The following is a 15,908-nucleotide window of genomic DNA, read 5'->3' on the forward strand; positions in this document are numbered from 1 at the left end:
ATGTAATGTTCTTCACCTCTGGCTATCCCACTCATCTGATATCAGGACACTTCATTGTGCATTATCTCTTGTACTTGGTATAGTACTGTATACTCAAGTACAGCTGTCTTGTGATGCACTTAATAATGTATACATAATGTATAAAATAAAAAGCAGTAAAAGAAGAAGAATGGGCACTATCTCTGTAGTTCATTTCAAGCAGGGTCTAACAAAATGCTTCACTGAGAATGTGAACTAGATAAAAAAAACAATAACAGAATAAAAAAAAAACACAATAAGAGGAAAGTAAAGCAAGTGTAGAATAAAACCCTGGGGTAAGAGTCCACTAATTGAAAAGCAATAACAAGTGAATTGGTTTATTCGTTTATTTCATGGAGTTCCTTGGTTAGGTGTGAAGTCTCCGTTTGACCATGTTGTCTCCTGCAGGCTGCAACTTTCCCCTTGGACTGGGTGACAGGAAATCTTTAGTCCTTAATAAATCAGCCTTATTAAGAGGTTTTCCAGTGTCATGGTTATAATACAGATAATCGTAATAACACAGACGCAGAACCGACAGAATGGGGACCTCATTACACCCAGCACTCGAATCAAAGCGTGCGTCTGCACCAAGAACCTGCACAGAGACCCGCGGATGCTGATGTCACATTTTTCCACTTGGTTGAATAAGAGCTTTGATGTTGCTGTACTGTGTCCAAACAATTCGCCTGAATGTCGTGTAAAATGTGTTGGCGCCCTTTTCCGGTAAGACAAAGCATAATGACAGTTTAGTGTTTAAGTGTATATTTAAAGTGCGTTCTCAATAGGTGTGTGTATAAAGAGGAAAGGAAGGTTCAGCATATATTTATTGTATGTTTTCTTTGTTTTAACAGAATTTGCCAAAAACTTTGGAGTGAAAGCCGCAACAAAGACCTCAGTACTGCTCACATGGGAGGTGCCCGAAACCTACAAGCCTCAAGTGCCTTTTAAGGTGACTCTCTTTCTCTCACACACCTATTACACAAACACCACAGTATAAATAGCAGACATACAGCACGGACCGACACCAGGGATAAATGGCAATTCTGATCATGGAGAACATAGCACCAGTGGAACCACACAGACCAGCTGAGAGGAAACCCAACTTGTTGCTGAAAAAGCAATCAAGTATCACATTCAGTTTGTACCCTACATATAGGCATCAGGTTCGTCATTGACTAAAAAACAAGGAAATAATACAACAAATCCCTTTAAAAATGAAGCACACACACACACACACACACACAAACGCACTTCAAATCATATTCGGTGTGAATAAGCTCTAACTCACCCACATACACAAATCAAGGTCTGTTAAAGAGCTGACAAATTGACTCAGGTGTGTTGGAGCAGGAACAATAAAAACATGCAGGCCAGAGCCACTGCAGGACCAGGAACCCTGATATTTGTGAAAGCACAAGAGTGGTACAGAGAGGAGAGAGAGAGAGAGAGAGAGAGAGGATTGTGTGTTCTCATGCATGTGTCTAAATCACTCCATGTGTTAATGTGAGCGCCCTCTTCTGTCTGATCCTGTATAACCAGCAGCGTGATGATTAGAGGAGAGAGAGCCTTAAAAGAGAGAGAAAAATAAAAAGGAAAAGGAAAGGCTGATAATTGAACTGAAGGGAAAAAATAAAGGGAAAGCCAAACCTAGGCAAGCCAGAAGAGAGAAACGGACAGTCGGATAGAAATTCGAATGAAGGAGAGATGAAGAGAGATTAATTCATAAATTAATTCATAACTTCTGTTCACCCTTCAATTTAAAGGTCCTTTAATGGACCAAAGGTGTCATGTGGTTAGCGAACCCATAACCTTGTGTTAGATATTTACAAATCAAAAATGTACAAATGGATTCATCTTCTCTTCAGCAAATTGTCAACAAGGTGTCCGTCTGCACGTTTCAAGTATCAGGTGTTCCACTCAATGAACATCTGCAGTGGGCTCTTCTGTAAATGTAAAGGCGGTTTTACCCCTGCATTCACAGGGAAGTCCCAGTTTGACTTGAACGCCCCTTTGTAATAGTGTCCTTTTCATTTTATTCTTGTATAATATAGTCTTGATATGTTGTCGAGCTGTCGCAGCACTGTATCTGTGTTAACATGAGCGTCTTACCCTGGCAGATCCTCTATAACCAGCAGAGCGTTGAGGTGCAGGGCGATCTGCGGAGGAAACTGATCACCCGTCTTCAGCCCGACACCGAGTACTCATTTGTGCTGATGAACAGGGGCAGCAGCGCGGGAGGACTGCAGCAGCAAGTGTCCATCCGCACAGCCCCGGATTTGCTCGACAAAAAGCCCAGCCGCTCTGCCCACGAGTCTGCTGTGGGTGGAAGAGTCACACTAACCCTGCCCACAGTGAGCGCCAGCGCCTCTGCTCGCATCAGGTCCGCACCACACACCCACCCAGACACAGGGATATGCCAGGTGCCAGCAGTGACTTACATTTTATAGACTTCTTACGCACAGCTTTATTTCAAATGATTTAAACCAGTATTTCGTGTCTGCCACAGCCTGAGCTCTGAAGCTGTTTGTCTAGGGGCAGTACAGGGATTTGAGATGATGCAGTGGTCTGGACACTGGGAGACGACAGCAGAATCTAAAATACCCTGACTCGCAAATGAATGCGCTTATCTTACAGTTTCGGTGCGAGATTTCACCCAATCGCTTTGAGATTAATCTCTTCACAGACAGATCTATCACAAGCGATTTTATTTCCATGATGATCTGTAGTGTTTGTGTTATTCCCGCTTTCTCTAGTGGGCTGGTACTCAGTCCTGAATAGATACAAATTTTACTCACAGATATTGTCTCTTGCACTGAGAAACATTTATGTCTGCTGCTCCCCGCTGCGTTCTGTTGTACTTTAAAAACGCTTCCTGCAGTCACATACACGACAACAGGTGATTAGAAAAGCATCTCTCGAACCTCTTCGCTGAGAACTCATTAGAAAGTAAAAGAAATGTAAGCCTGTTACAGGAGCAATATTGTGAGCAGGTTGTTATAATGACAGCTATGGCTATAAAGCTAACATTTAGATTCACAACAGGCACAGGGAGATTTACTGTACAAAGTGCCACATTTATTAAAATGTTAAAGAATCTCTGTAAATGTTATCCTAGGACAAACCGAACTAAAAGTTCCCAGCAGATTCCTATACAATTCAATATTATTGATTTGACTTCATACTCATCTGCATGTGTTGATAAATTATTAAATTACAGTGACCTATAAATTACTTTAGCTCGTTCTTGGCACAGCTGGTGTACGTTAAATGATGCCAGAAATCTCCTTAAAAGGCAAAGCTCTTACAGCGTAAAAAGACAACCTGATGAAAGAACAAAATGGTGTGCTAAATCTTCCCGTAATGCAGCTCAGCCATTGCAGCGTCATCTCTCATAGACCCAGACTGACTGCTTTAGGGTCAAGGGTTCGATTCCTGCATCGGGTCTGTGTGTGTGGAGTTTCCTCCGAGTGTGCAGGTTTTCTCCCACGGTCCAAAGACATGCACATTAGGCTAATTGCTGCTCCTAATACAGGTGTACCCGTAGTGTGTGTGTGAGTGTGCATGTGATGGATTGGCACCCTGTCCAGTGTAAACCCCCCCCAAAAAAAAAAAAATGGTACGTTTGTTGTGCAATGTGCCCAGTATATTTAGGACACCATACTAGAGTTCACTTGAAAAGGTGGTCTCAAGCATGGTACATTATACTTGGGCACAATTTGAAGCTTATATAAATGCCATCCATAACTTAATATAGGGGTTGGCTACTGTTTATAGCACAACATCATCAAAATGTTGGTCACCTCCAATATCGATGGTTGCCTGCAGCACATGCCGATACCATCCTTTGAACTGCACAGCCGTGGATGAAAGTAGGAAGGCATATGGGAGAATCGCCCTTGACCCTTTTTTTCCAAAATGTGGCTAATGTTAGGCCTAACGCGAAGTTTGACATCATTGTACTCCTTTTTATTGACGGATGGTAAACTGTGGCATACTGCAACCTACTGTATCTGAGACTGTAAATAAGCCTGTGCTCATAATAATATATTCACAATAATAATATCACAAAAATATATTATAAATGTGTAACATACTCCGTCACGGTACCCTAAGAGTACTGAGTGCTGACCACTGGTCCACCTGCAAAACCTGCAGCTGATCCCAGTAAATGCACATACACTACAAAATAACTTCTCCAAGTCAAAAACTACAGAACCATTAAATTGGAAGGCAGCAGATTAACGTCTGAGGTCTGCTCTGTGAAAATGGTTGGACACTGTACGAAATGGATTACACTGCAGTAAGTATTGTAGATACTGTACAGTGTACAAGCGTGACCCGCCTAAATCATGGGCAATAACATTAACTGATTGTCCACCTTTGTGTTGTTTGATACACTTCTGTTTCACTTCCAAGCAGATACTCCTTCTTCGCCTCTTGTTGCTGCTTTCATTAGTACTGTTTTTGCTGCATTGGGGGTCATGATGCACTTTGGAACGGCGAGATAACGCTACAACCCTTAAGAGATGCGCAAGCACTTCATGCACAAGACACATGAGATGCTTGCATTTGTTCACTGATTTATATTTATTATATGCCAGACTTTAAGTAAACAGACATTAAGCTGCATAAATGCTTTAAACAGAGACTTATTTTTTGTTTGCAGTATCGTTTTGATGGCATTTATTTAACCTAAGACTTTTCAAAGCTTCATTGATTGATTGATTGACATAAATCAAGAAATATATAAAGGTTGGACGGAGAAGAACTCTAAAACTGACTCAACTTGCCTTAATTCATGCCCATATTGATGCAACATGGAGAGCTGTCGAGTTCACGCCGGCTTAAGTTATTTAGATCCCTGTGTCATTGTTCACTCTCTCACAGTTTCTGAGATTTATGTAGGCAGGGCAAGTGTGTGGGTTTGATGCTGCCAAATATTGCTTTAGCGTGTATTACTGACCACTGCTGGGTCATCGTCAAAGTCTCCGTCTCTTCCTTTACTCATAATTCTTCCATGCTCATTCCAAGCTCTTAAACAAGTGGCTTTCCTTCGCTTTCACAGCATGTACTCAGAGCCCTTTGTCTAAGGCAGTGCAGGGATTTGAGATAATGCAGTGGTCTGGACGCTAAGAGACGCCGGCAGAATCTAAAATAACCTCACTTGTTTCTGGCTCACTAAGGACACGGAAAGAATCACAGAATTAAGGCATAAAATGTATTTCAGATATAGAGTACTGTGCAAAAGTCTTGAGCCACACCTACATATTTTGCTTTCAAAGAGTCAGACTTTCTTATATTTGTAATCTATCGTAGTCTTGAGGAATAGTTCTCCAGGCTTTTAGAAGGATTTTTATAGCTCAAATTTTGTTTTATAGCTCAGTTTTTGACTCTCCACTCCCTGTACCTGACCAGGAATGTTTTTTTGGTTAAGCCAGACAGATATCTATGAATCATTCAAACGTTTAAAAAAAATCTAACTTAAGGCATAAAGCAGTGGGAAATAGGTGCAGATAATGCCAGATGATCAGGCTGGTGATTAGTACACTGGTGATGCTGAATGCTGAGTGGTTGCAACAGATGAATGGGGAAATGAGGTTGCTGCATAAACAACCAAATTTTTAAACGGGACAGTACTTTTCTGCATTTTGCTGCCTAACGGAGTAAAAACTTGTTCCCGTTTCCTTAATTGAATCTACATAATTTCCCGTCATTTAATATGAATAAATGTTAGGGTGGCTTAAGACTTTTGCACAGTACTGTAATTATGGAAATGAACAGGGTACGGGACCTAACTGCGAAACTCATAGCACAACGTTGTTCCAGTGATTTTATAGCACCATGGCTCAGCTTATCCAGTTAGTAGATAAAAGCAAAAGTGTGTGGGGGGTGGGATCAAGCAGGTTTCATAGCATTGTATAAACCATTGATTATTTTACTACTTATAGAGTAAAAGTTCGATTTAAGAGTTAGATTTACTCCTCTCACTATTAATCAGTCAAATGTAGCCTGATCCTATTCCCAGAGAGGTTTTAAATTTTTTTTACTACTAATGCGAAAGCAAGAGTAAATAAGCAGAGCTTTTTATTGTAATGGTAATTTGGTAAATATTAGCTTCAACACAGAAAGTCAGAAAGATTGTAAAACGAATGCAGAGTGCACGAAATAACCAGACCCAATCTCTTACAAATGCGAAATCAATAAATCTAGTTTGGGAGCTCAGGCTGTAAAATGGCATGTAATTTTTATCCAGGTGTAGCTGCTATCGTCAGCTGAATTGCACACACACACACACACACACACACACACACACAGGAAAAAGAGAGAGAGAAAGAGAGAGAAAGTTTCACAGTTTCAATGCATGAGTCTAAGTCCATTTAGATTTTTTGTTTCCCACCACTCTAAAACATATTTAATCTCATAAAAGGATTTTAGTTATACTCAAGAAACAACCTCAAATTCATAATACTAATATCTAAAAGGCTGTGTCTCATTGCCTGATACTGACTGTTTACATCTTAATGTGTGTCCTGCAGGTGGTACTACATAGTGGTGGTGCCCATGCCTACGGGTACACTGCACCACAGGGAGAGTCCAGAGGACATCGACTTGGACGAGGTGTGTGAGCAGAGGGAAATAATCATATGTGAATCTGAGTGCGTGTTAGACATAGGGGATTTTGTATGTGTTATATAAAAACACACCAATTGATGGTCTTTTTGTATGTCTAGCTACGGGTTTAAAGCTCCTTCTGGTTTCTCTCTCTCTCTCTCTCTCTCTCTCTCTTTCTCTCTCTACAGTATCTACAGTATCTCTCTCTATCTCTCTTTCTCTCTCTCTATCTCTTTCTCTGTGTGTCTGTCTGCTTGTCTCTCAGTCTCATTACAAAGGTTGTTGTTGGTTTGGCTGCTCCCAATTAGGGGTCGCTGCAGCAGATCGTTTGATCCACACATTATTTTTGGCACATAAATAACCAGATGCCCTTCCTGACGCAACCTTCTTGTTTTATCGGGGCTTGGGATCAGCACTAATAGCGCCCTCTGCAGCTCAGTGGCTGGGTAAGGGGCACTGACTGAAATGGTAAAGTAAGCCAGACCTTGCGCATGGCAGGCAGGCGAGAAGCGAGAATTCTACCACTGAGCCACAAATGCCTCCATCTCATTATAGAAGTAATAACAGAAAAACATGTGAGCTGTAGTTCTGAAACCCAGTAGTATTTCACACACCTTTTTAACCAATTTCCTTTATTTCTTCTGCACTGACTTTGTAACTTTCTGGTCTGATTCCCCCTCACACTCCTTGTCACAACGGAGCTCTTTATTTTCATATCATTTATTTTATTAATACAGAGAGTTTGGGGATCATACACACACACACACACACACATACAGACATACAGACATACAGACACACACACACACACACACACACGCACACACACATACACACACTGTTTTCTCCTGAGCTCACTTCCGCTGGAAGTGTCTGGGGTTTTGAATATTAATTATTAATGAGTGTCTGGATTATGAAATACATATCACATGATTGAAAACTGAACAAATGTAACATTTCTTAGTAGATTGACTGTGTAAGTTTCATGTTTAGCCATTTGCTACTTTAAAGGAGTAAACACACAGATACTCCAATCAGCTATAAGATTAAAACAGCTGACATTAATATTAGTATTAGCTCAGAAATAGAACAATACTATCACATGGTTAATCTTACATTAAATAACATTAATAACATTAATTATCTTCTTATACTCAGGCCTGGCTCATGGTCCAGGATATATTATTTATGGTTCAGAATATATTATATAATTTCTTGAAGTTGATGGGGGAGAATTGAAATATCTGTCAGCTTTTGCACTGGTTCACAGTAGTCACAAAACCAATACAGAAACACACATAAGTAACTGGCCATAACAGGACCAAGGTAAAAATCATTACTTGTTTCCTACCACATCAAACCACATGCTCTCCATCTCCTCCCATAAGCACATCTAAATGCTCTGTGTGCTCTGACCATGTCTGATTATGTGCATGTTTTAATCCCCGCGAAAAAAACAATTGGCTCGCAAATTGGCTTACCGCCCCCTAGTGGACCCAAAGTGTAAAAGAAGACGTCTCAGAAGACTAGAGAGCTTCTCTATCATTATTCTTTTCTGGCACAATTGTTAGTAGAGGTTTAGCAGTGTTATAGAGAGTTGGAAAGACTTCCTCATGGACGTGTTCGTTTTTGACAGTTTTATTTGTGAAGCAAGCTTAAAAAGAGGCATGGAGGTACACGTCAGCACTTTTTACAGGATCTCTCAGGGAGAAAGCGAGGAAATAATACATTTCGACAACACAGCACAGTCATATACAGTATATTTGTATTTTTAGCTAACTATAAGTTTAAGCTGATGCAGAGTTTTAATATTTTATTAGACACACTAATAACCAAGCATAAAAGCAAAAACACTGACAGCTGAAGTGAATAACGGTAATTGTCTCATTATAGTAGCATCCGTCAATGAGTTGGGATATATTAGGGAGTAAGTGAACGGTCAGGTTTTTAAGTTGATGTGTTGATGGGAGCAAAAAAAAAAAATGGGCAAGAATAAGGATCTGAACGATTCAGACTGTAATGGCTAGATGACTAGGTCAGAGCAACTCCAAAACAGCAGGCCAGCCTTATGGGATGTTCTCAGTATGTAGTGATTAGTACCAACAAAATGTGGTCCAAGGAAGGACAACTGGTAACCCGGCGACAGGGTCATTGACACCCAAGGGAGCAGAGGCTCGTCTGGCTGATCCGATCCCACAGACGAGCAGCTGTAGCACAAATTGCTGAAAGATTTAAAGCTGACTGTGATAGAAGGGTGCAATCACAGCTTGGGGCTGAGTGGCTGAGGAGCTACAGACCTATAGGAGCTTACCAATGTTTCACTGCCAAAAGCATCTTCTATATGCATGTGAGCAGCAGGACCAGACCGTGTAGGAGGAAGGTGCTGATTAATGATGTTTTCTTCTACAACATGTGGATGGCTGTGCATGTCAGGGAGAAAGAGCACCAGGATTCTAGGAAGCCCTGGCATTTATGTGGATTTCTGTCCCACCTACCTATACTTATATATATATATATATATATATTCAAAAGAAAAAAGGAGCTATTATATTGTCAAGTTGGAAGCATGAGCTGGGATAGGTTGCTATTTATTATGGTGTTACGATCACAGTCACTTTGTCTGAGGGAGAAAGGATCTGAAGGGGATTTTTTTTTTTTTTATATTTCTGTCCCCATGGGTATGGGTGTGTATTTGTGTGTGTGTATGTGTGTACGTGTGTTTGTACTTAAACAACTCTATGTGTGTTTGTATGTGTTAGTTGTTAGAGGCTGGTAGAGATTCAGCCGCGATGAAAAGGAAGAGGAGGCAGAGTGACGACTCCCTGAAGCCATACATTGCTGCGAGGCTGCACACACTGCCGGAGAGCTTCACACTCGGAGACGAGCGCCATTACAGTGGCTTCTACAACAGACCACTGCTCGCTCAAATTCAATACTGCACCTTCATCATGGCTGCTCTCCAGGAGCATGATTCTGTAAGACACACACACACACACACACACACTCTTTCACATCTTTACACATTCTCATCAACAACAAAGTGCTAGTAATGAAAAAGCAGAAGCATTCGCACGCACACTAGGATACAACAAACACTGTTTAAAATGCTATCATAATTTATATATGCAGTATATATAGAAAAAAATATCTGAATTATATAGTTTCTCTACTGTACATAAAATGCTGTAATTACGGTGACAGTAATAAAAAATAACCGTATTATTATTACCATGCCACAGCAAGGATTTGTTATAGAGAGAGAGAGAGAGAGGTAGTGTCACTAAAAATGTGCTGCATTTACTAAAACAAGCTCCTGGAATGAACAACAGCAGAGCAGAGAGAAAATCAAAAAGCCATTTGGCTTAGAATAGCTGCATCCATCCTTTAGAGAAGAATACGGAGAAGGAATGCTGTTCACCTGTCCTCTGTGAAATCGGGTAGAAGAATCATGCTGGAAACCATTTTTACCGTTGAAATAATCTAAAAGTGCTGGGTAGATAGGATAGGAGGAGAAAAGATAGGAGAAGGAAAAAGGACACGGGTCAGGGAGTTCTTACTCTGAGCACAGAGCAGATGGTAGAACAGAAAGAGAAGGTCGGATCAAGCGTATGAAGGTAGAGATCATCGGCAGTCACATAATTACTGCGTACCTGTATTGCTATCAGTATCACTGTTTTAGGTTCTTGCTTCAAGGTTTCTTTCTGATGTTTTGTTTTTCTTTTCCTTGCTCATACACACACATTACTCTTTCCCTCGCACACTCACAAAGAGGCAATGGTAAGTGGGGGACTATAGTGAAAAGGCTTGTATTAGTCACTCAGTGGGACGCATTTCCATCAGATAGAGCAGATGAAATCGATCAGTGTGAATGCTCTCCTCAAAGAAAATGGCTCGGGGCTTTCAGCTGCCATCACTCAGAGCTTCTGTCTGGAGGCTGGGGTTAGTGAGAGAAAGGAAGAGAGAGAGAAGGAGATAGAGAAGAAGAGAGAAACTCTGGGAGATTTAGTTTATAATATTTAAGTGCTTAGAACATTTTTGGATTAGAGGAAATAATCTTTTTTTTTTTTAGGATACTTAGACTTACATTTATGCAGCAAGAGGACAAACTGTGATGGGATAAGTGTATTCTACTCTTAGATGAATATTAGCTCAGAAAGAGAACAATACTATCACAGGGTTAATCTGTCAATGGTACTGTAAGTGCGAACAGTATTACGTTGTTGATTTGTCTGGGTTTTAGCAATAGCAGTAGCTAGACATTAGGCTCACAGTAGCTTAATTGCTATCAAATGGAAAAACATCAGACTCACAATACACTTCGAGCTACATTAGACTGACATTAGTCTGACATTCGTCCAACATTAAGTTGGACATTAAACAGATATTACACTTATGTTAGATGCACATTAGACTGACAGTAGCCTGATATCAGTCTAACAGTGGTCTGAATTTAGACTGACATTATCTGACATAAATCAGATATTATTCTGAGTAGTGTATTGGCAACTCATTCAAGGGCTATTCCTGCCTCATACCCAGTGTTTCCCATGGATTCACCATGACTCTATTGGGAGGAAGCAGTTTCTAAGCGTGAGTGTTTGAGTATTCTGGTGTTTGCCCAACATTAATCTGACATTAGTTCAACATTAGCCTGACATTAATTCAACGTCAGTCTGACATTATTCTGACATTATCCTGACATTAGCAGTGTTGGGGAAATTACTGAAAAAGCCAACTAAGACAAGCTCTCTAATCTGTGTCATTTTTATTTTATTATTGCTACGCATGTGCGTGTTTTACAGCATCACTGCTGCTTTAACAGCCAACATTTAATGTAACTATAGATTGTAGTACTGCTGGAAATTACCAAAACTATGCCACTTTTAGTTCAATTTGTTTTGGTGAAGATAAAGAATGTTCACACAATTTGATTGAAACATATGGTCCAAGTGTATGTCATGCACGAAAACCAATATGAAACATCAGAAAAATATGGTTAAGCTGAAGTATTTAAATTTAAGGTTAAATTAGTCAAACATAAGGCTGATATAAGACCAACATGTTTTTGACATAAGACTGACATTAGTCTTACATTACACTGATATTAGACCAACATGTCTTTGACATAAGACTGACATTAGACCGATATTAGACCATTTCTTTCACATTAGACTGACATTAGTGTAACATAAGACTGATATTAGACCATGTTTTTGACATTATATTGAAATTAGTCTTACATTAGACCGATATTAGACCATCTTTTTCACATTAGACTGATTTAAGTCTTACATTAGACTCATATTAGACCATCTCTTTCACATAAGACTGACATACAGTACAGTAAGTCTTACATTACACTGATATTAGACCATCTCTTTCACATTAGACTGACATTAGTATAACATTAGACTGATATTAGACTATGTTTTTGACATTAGACTGACATAAGCCTAACATTAGACCGATATCAGGCCAACATGTCTTTGACATTAGACTGACATTAGTCGAACATTAAACATTAAGTCTGATATCAGTCTAACAGTAGAAGTAAATAACTGTAAATGCTTCAATTATTAGGCCAATATTTGCTTAACATTATTCCAGCAGTAGCCCAATGTTTTTCTGACATCAGTCCAATATTATTCTGATATTACTTTAAAGATCCATTATTTCAAAGTGAGTGCCAGTGTTAGCAGCACAGCTGGAACAGAGTGATATTTAAAGGCCCACTGTCTAATAGCCTATCTGGGGGAGCACAAAGCCACCATGCATGTGGATGTTTAAAGAAAATTATACCGTGCAAATTGATCAGCTAAATTTTATGTGACACATGGATCAGCATGACTCGTACCAAACAAATTTGTCAAGGTGAAAATGAAAGGCCTTCTCCTGGGCAGGCTCAGACTTAGTTTCTGACAGAATGGAGTATTTAATGGCTTCTTAATGACTACCAGAGCTTAGAGAAGAACAGGTATTCACTGTGCGTCTCTGTGTATTGCATATGAATTAAATATATATGACTGGATATAAATAATAATAATATACATTAAAAAGAGAAAAATGTGTCCTAAATACTTAAGCTGGAATCTTTTGTTTGTTTGCCCTCTCTTCAGATTAGTTAGCTACAGTATATATATATTATTTTATTTATGGTGCTTTTAGCAATTATTTATTTAAATAACTATTTAGGTTAACTATTCAGAAACCCCTAATTTAAATCTAATCCGCTATGTCTAGTACTTCATTGTGTGGAGCTATTTCCTACACTGGCTATCCAGTTGTTGCCCTTAAAAATCTAAGCATTTTAGCCTATATATATATAGGTCTGCGAGTGTTTTGCAAGACAAGCAAAATAAGAATTTTTTACTTTCTAAATGAGCGAGGTCTTGATATACGAGTACTGTAGTATGTATACACTTTGTCTGCCAAGCGTCACCTGATCTCAACTGAGAAACCAGTAATTCTTCCCTTTCTTCCCCTGTGTGATTATGGGTATTCATCTCCCATGCTCAGTCTCAGTCCGTGTGCATAACTCGTTTAATCAACGGTTGCGTGTGTGTATTGTTTACTACAGTATAACATTGTGACCACATGTGTGCGTACGTAAGGCATTTTTTAAATTTATTTAGTGTCCAAGTGTCTCTTCTTTAGTATCTGTACTGCAACAACGACCTCCATAAAGAAAAAGGGTTAAAAAGGCTGTAGCAGTGCGGGAGGCAAATCTGTTTAATGACAATGCAACATCACATTTTCCACGAAATACTCAAAAGGAGGCAATTAGGGAGATTCCTTGTTAAACTCATGCAAAAAAAGAAGATCCCAGTAACCAGATAACCAGACAGACTCTGTCATTGAGAAGTGATTCAGATTTTTTTTAAAGGTAAAGTGCAGGTTAATTTGTTGTATTTTTACATCATATTTTGTAGTAATTATTTTTATGTGAATATTTTGGGTTGTGGAACAAATCATCATTATGGGTAAATTTGCTTTGATATACGAGTGCTTTGATAGACCAGCACGCTTTCCGGGATGAAATTATGCTTGCAGTCCAAGGTTTAACTGTATCCAGTTTGATGTCTAAAGCTTCCCTGTTAACACATACCAGCAAGGCTTTCATATACGTAAGCACATATTTTTTTATTGGTCATGCTGTCTTACTGGCACAGATCTGTGCCGCTTGGGTTTTAAGTTAATTAACATTGGCAGTCACAAGCAAATGTTTGGACGATTTTTTTTTTACTGATAATCAGCTGAAAGTGTATATTAGCAAGCATGATATCCAGACACATTTTTTGAAAATAAGCAATACTTAGAGCTAAAATATTAATATATTAAAATTAGAAGAATGGGGTCAGTGCGTTCCTGCTTAAAACCTACAGGATGTAGAAACGTTGATGTGTAGGTGTTTGTTAAAGCACACAGCAATCTTCTGCAGCGCTGCTCAGTTTGTGTCTCTATGGAAAGCTCTCTAAGGAACTCACCCGTCTCTCATTCTCTCTCTCTCTCTCTCTCTTTAAATCGCCAGAGTGCTCCAAGCCTGCAGGCTGCACTCTAATGATTCACATGCCTCTGCAGAGATGGGATTTTTTTTATGAGTTATTTTTTGGTTCCTGCTGACGTTTCCAGAGGGAATAGAGAAGGTGTCGCACTGATGGGATTCATCCACAATGGGTCGCTGATGCGTATCCTCCTGCGCTCAGCAGGGTGGAGGAGTCAACGCCGCCCTCGACACACTCTTTCCCGCTGTTCCTCTCCATCTTTCTCTGCGTCTAAGAGGCGTTTCTAAAGCGATTAGTGTAGAGAGAGTTTGCCGGTCGCTCTGCAGCTTTGAAGATTTGCTGGGTTTGACTTTCTCTGCAGAGTAACTCCCTGTAATAGAGCTCTTTCAGTATGTGCCTCTTCAGTCAGAAGCTCACAGCTATCTGCTATTAAGGAAAGCCGAGCCATCAGTGGATTTAAAAAAGGTTTCAGTTGTTATAGAAAAGATGGTGCTTCTTCATTCCTCTGTAATTGTTCTTTACTTAAAAATGGCCAAGATATAAAGCTATTTAGTTGTAAATCTGACTTGTATTGTGTATGCTTTTACATTATTTGAAAATAACTGAAATGCCTTTGAAATCTGCCTAGTTATGGAGAATAAAAAAAAATCCTGCAATAGAGTTTATATGAAAAGGATTTTGTACATTATTTCAAGAGACAGACTGTCTTGTACTGAAAGTCAACATGAACAAAACTTTAGTTTTAATTACGCCCGTAGACATGAAAAAATATGATCCGTCACCATAAGTGAAATATTGTGCCTGAACCTGGGACTTAATTTGTAATATTATAATTATTAATTGCAGTGATGGCTTAAAGTATTGAGACAATATGTAAAAGTATTTAGACATTTAATTATATTATAATTTTTTAATTATATTTTTTTAATCATGCAAATCAAAATAATATAAATATTTTCCTTGTTTTATGCAATGAAAGTGCTACACAAGAATTCATATTCAAAATAAAGTTGTTTATTTATCAAAACAATGCTGGATCTGGCTGGACGCGGAGTCGAAAAAATGTCTGCGGTACTCTGGTGTTACTTGTTAAGTCCATGCTTGCTTGCCTGCTCCCTAAAGTTTATGCACAGAAATTTTGCCATAGAAATTCACAATTCACTTGAGAATTCCCTAGTTTTAGCCATCTTTATGCAGAGGTGGACACTCCGGCTTCAGAAAGTAAAAGTCCTGCCACATATTTGCTCCATCCATTAACTAAACCAGATTGGCTCGAACTAATTAATGACATCACATATTTTGTGCACATGGAGAATTATAATACATGGCATACGTTGGCTCAATACATTTTGCCTCCACTGTAGCCACCTCCATTCGTCATGACAACATAAGCTCTTATTGTGCCATTGGAACTACATACTGTATGGTGCAGCTTTGTAAGGTGAGATTTGTAATAGGCATTATTTATAATGTAAACTACAGTATGTGGCCAGAAGTTTGTAGACACCGGTCCATTACACCTAGATGTGAATCTCATCCAAACTGTTCACTGCTTTCATAAAAGAGTGGAAGTTTTTCCAACACTTTTAGTTTTTATTATTATTTTAACATTTAATTTGCCCTTATTCAGTTTGGAATGGTTTTGAGCTCATTTTCCACCAAAGCACAGTAGCACCATGCCCAGCACAACCATTTTGAGCCTTTAAAATGCAGTCATTGGCCCAAAAAGCAAACCGCTCCTTTACAAGTTTGCAAAATGTTACTCTACTTTTGCTA

At 39.2% G+C, this 15,908-nt stretch overlaps 1 protein-coding gene across 4 annotated transcripts in view; it reads left to right on the forward strand.

Annotated features, from left to right (window-relative positions):
- The window catches only part of ptprfa (protein tyrosine phosphatase receptor type Fa), a 244,962-nt gene that overhangs the window by 197,181 nt on the left and 31,873 nt on the right, over positions 1-15,908 (forward strand). For all 4 annotated transcript variants that reach the window (XM_053499332.1, XM_053499336.1, XM_053499333.1 and 1 more), the window contains exons 16-19: positions 870-967; positions 2,136-2,398; positions 6,555-6,636; positions 9,390-9,605. In XM_053499332.1, coding sequence (XP_053355307.1) covers positions 870-967; positions 2,136-2,398; positions 6,555-6,636; positions 9,390-9,605 — 659 coding nt within the window. The remainder of the gene's footprint in view (positions 1-869; positions 968-2,135; positions 2,399-6,554; positions 6,637-9,389; positions 9,606-15,908) is intronic.

Source organism: Clarias gariepinus, chromosome 6, assembly GCF_024256425.1.
Source record: "Clarias gariepinus isolate MV-2021 ecotype Netherlands chromosome 6, CGAR_prim_01v2, whole genome shotgun sequence".
Taxonomy (NCBI): domain Eukaryota; kingdom Metazoa; phylum Chordata; class Actinopteri; order Siluriformes; family Clariidae; genus Clarias; species Clarias gariepinus.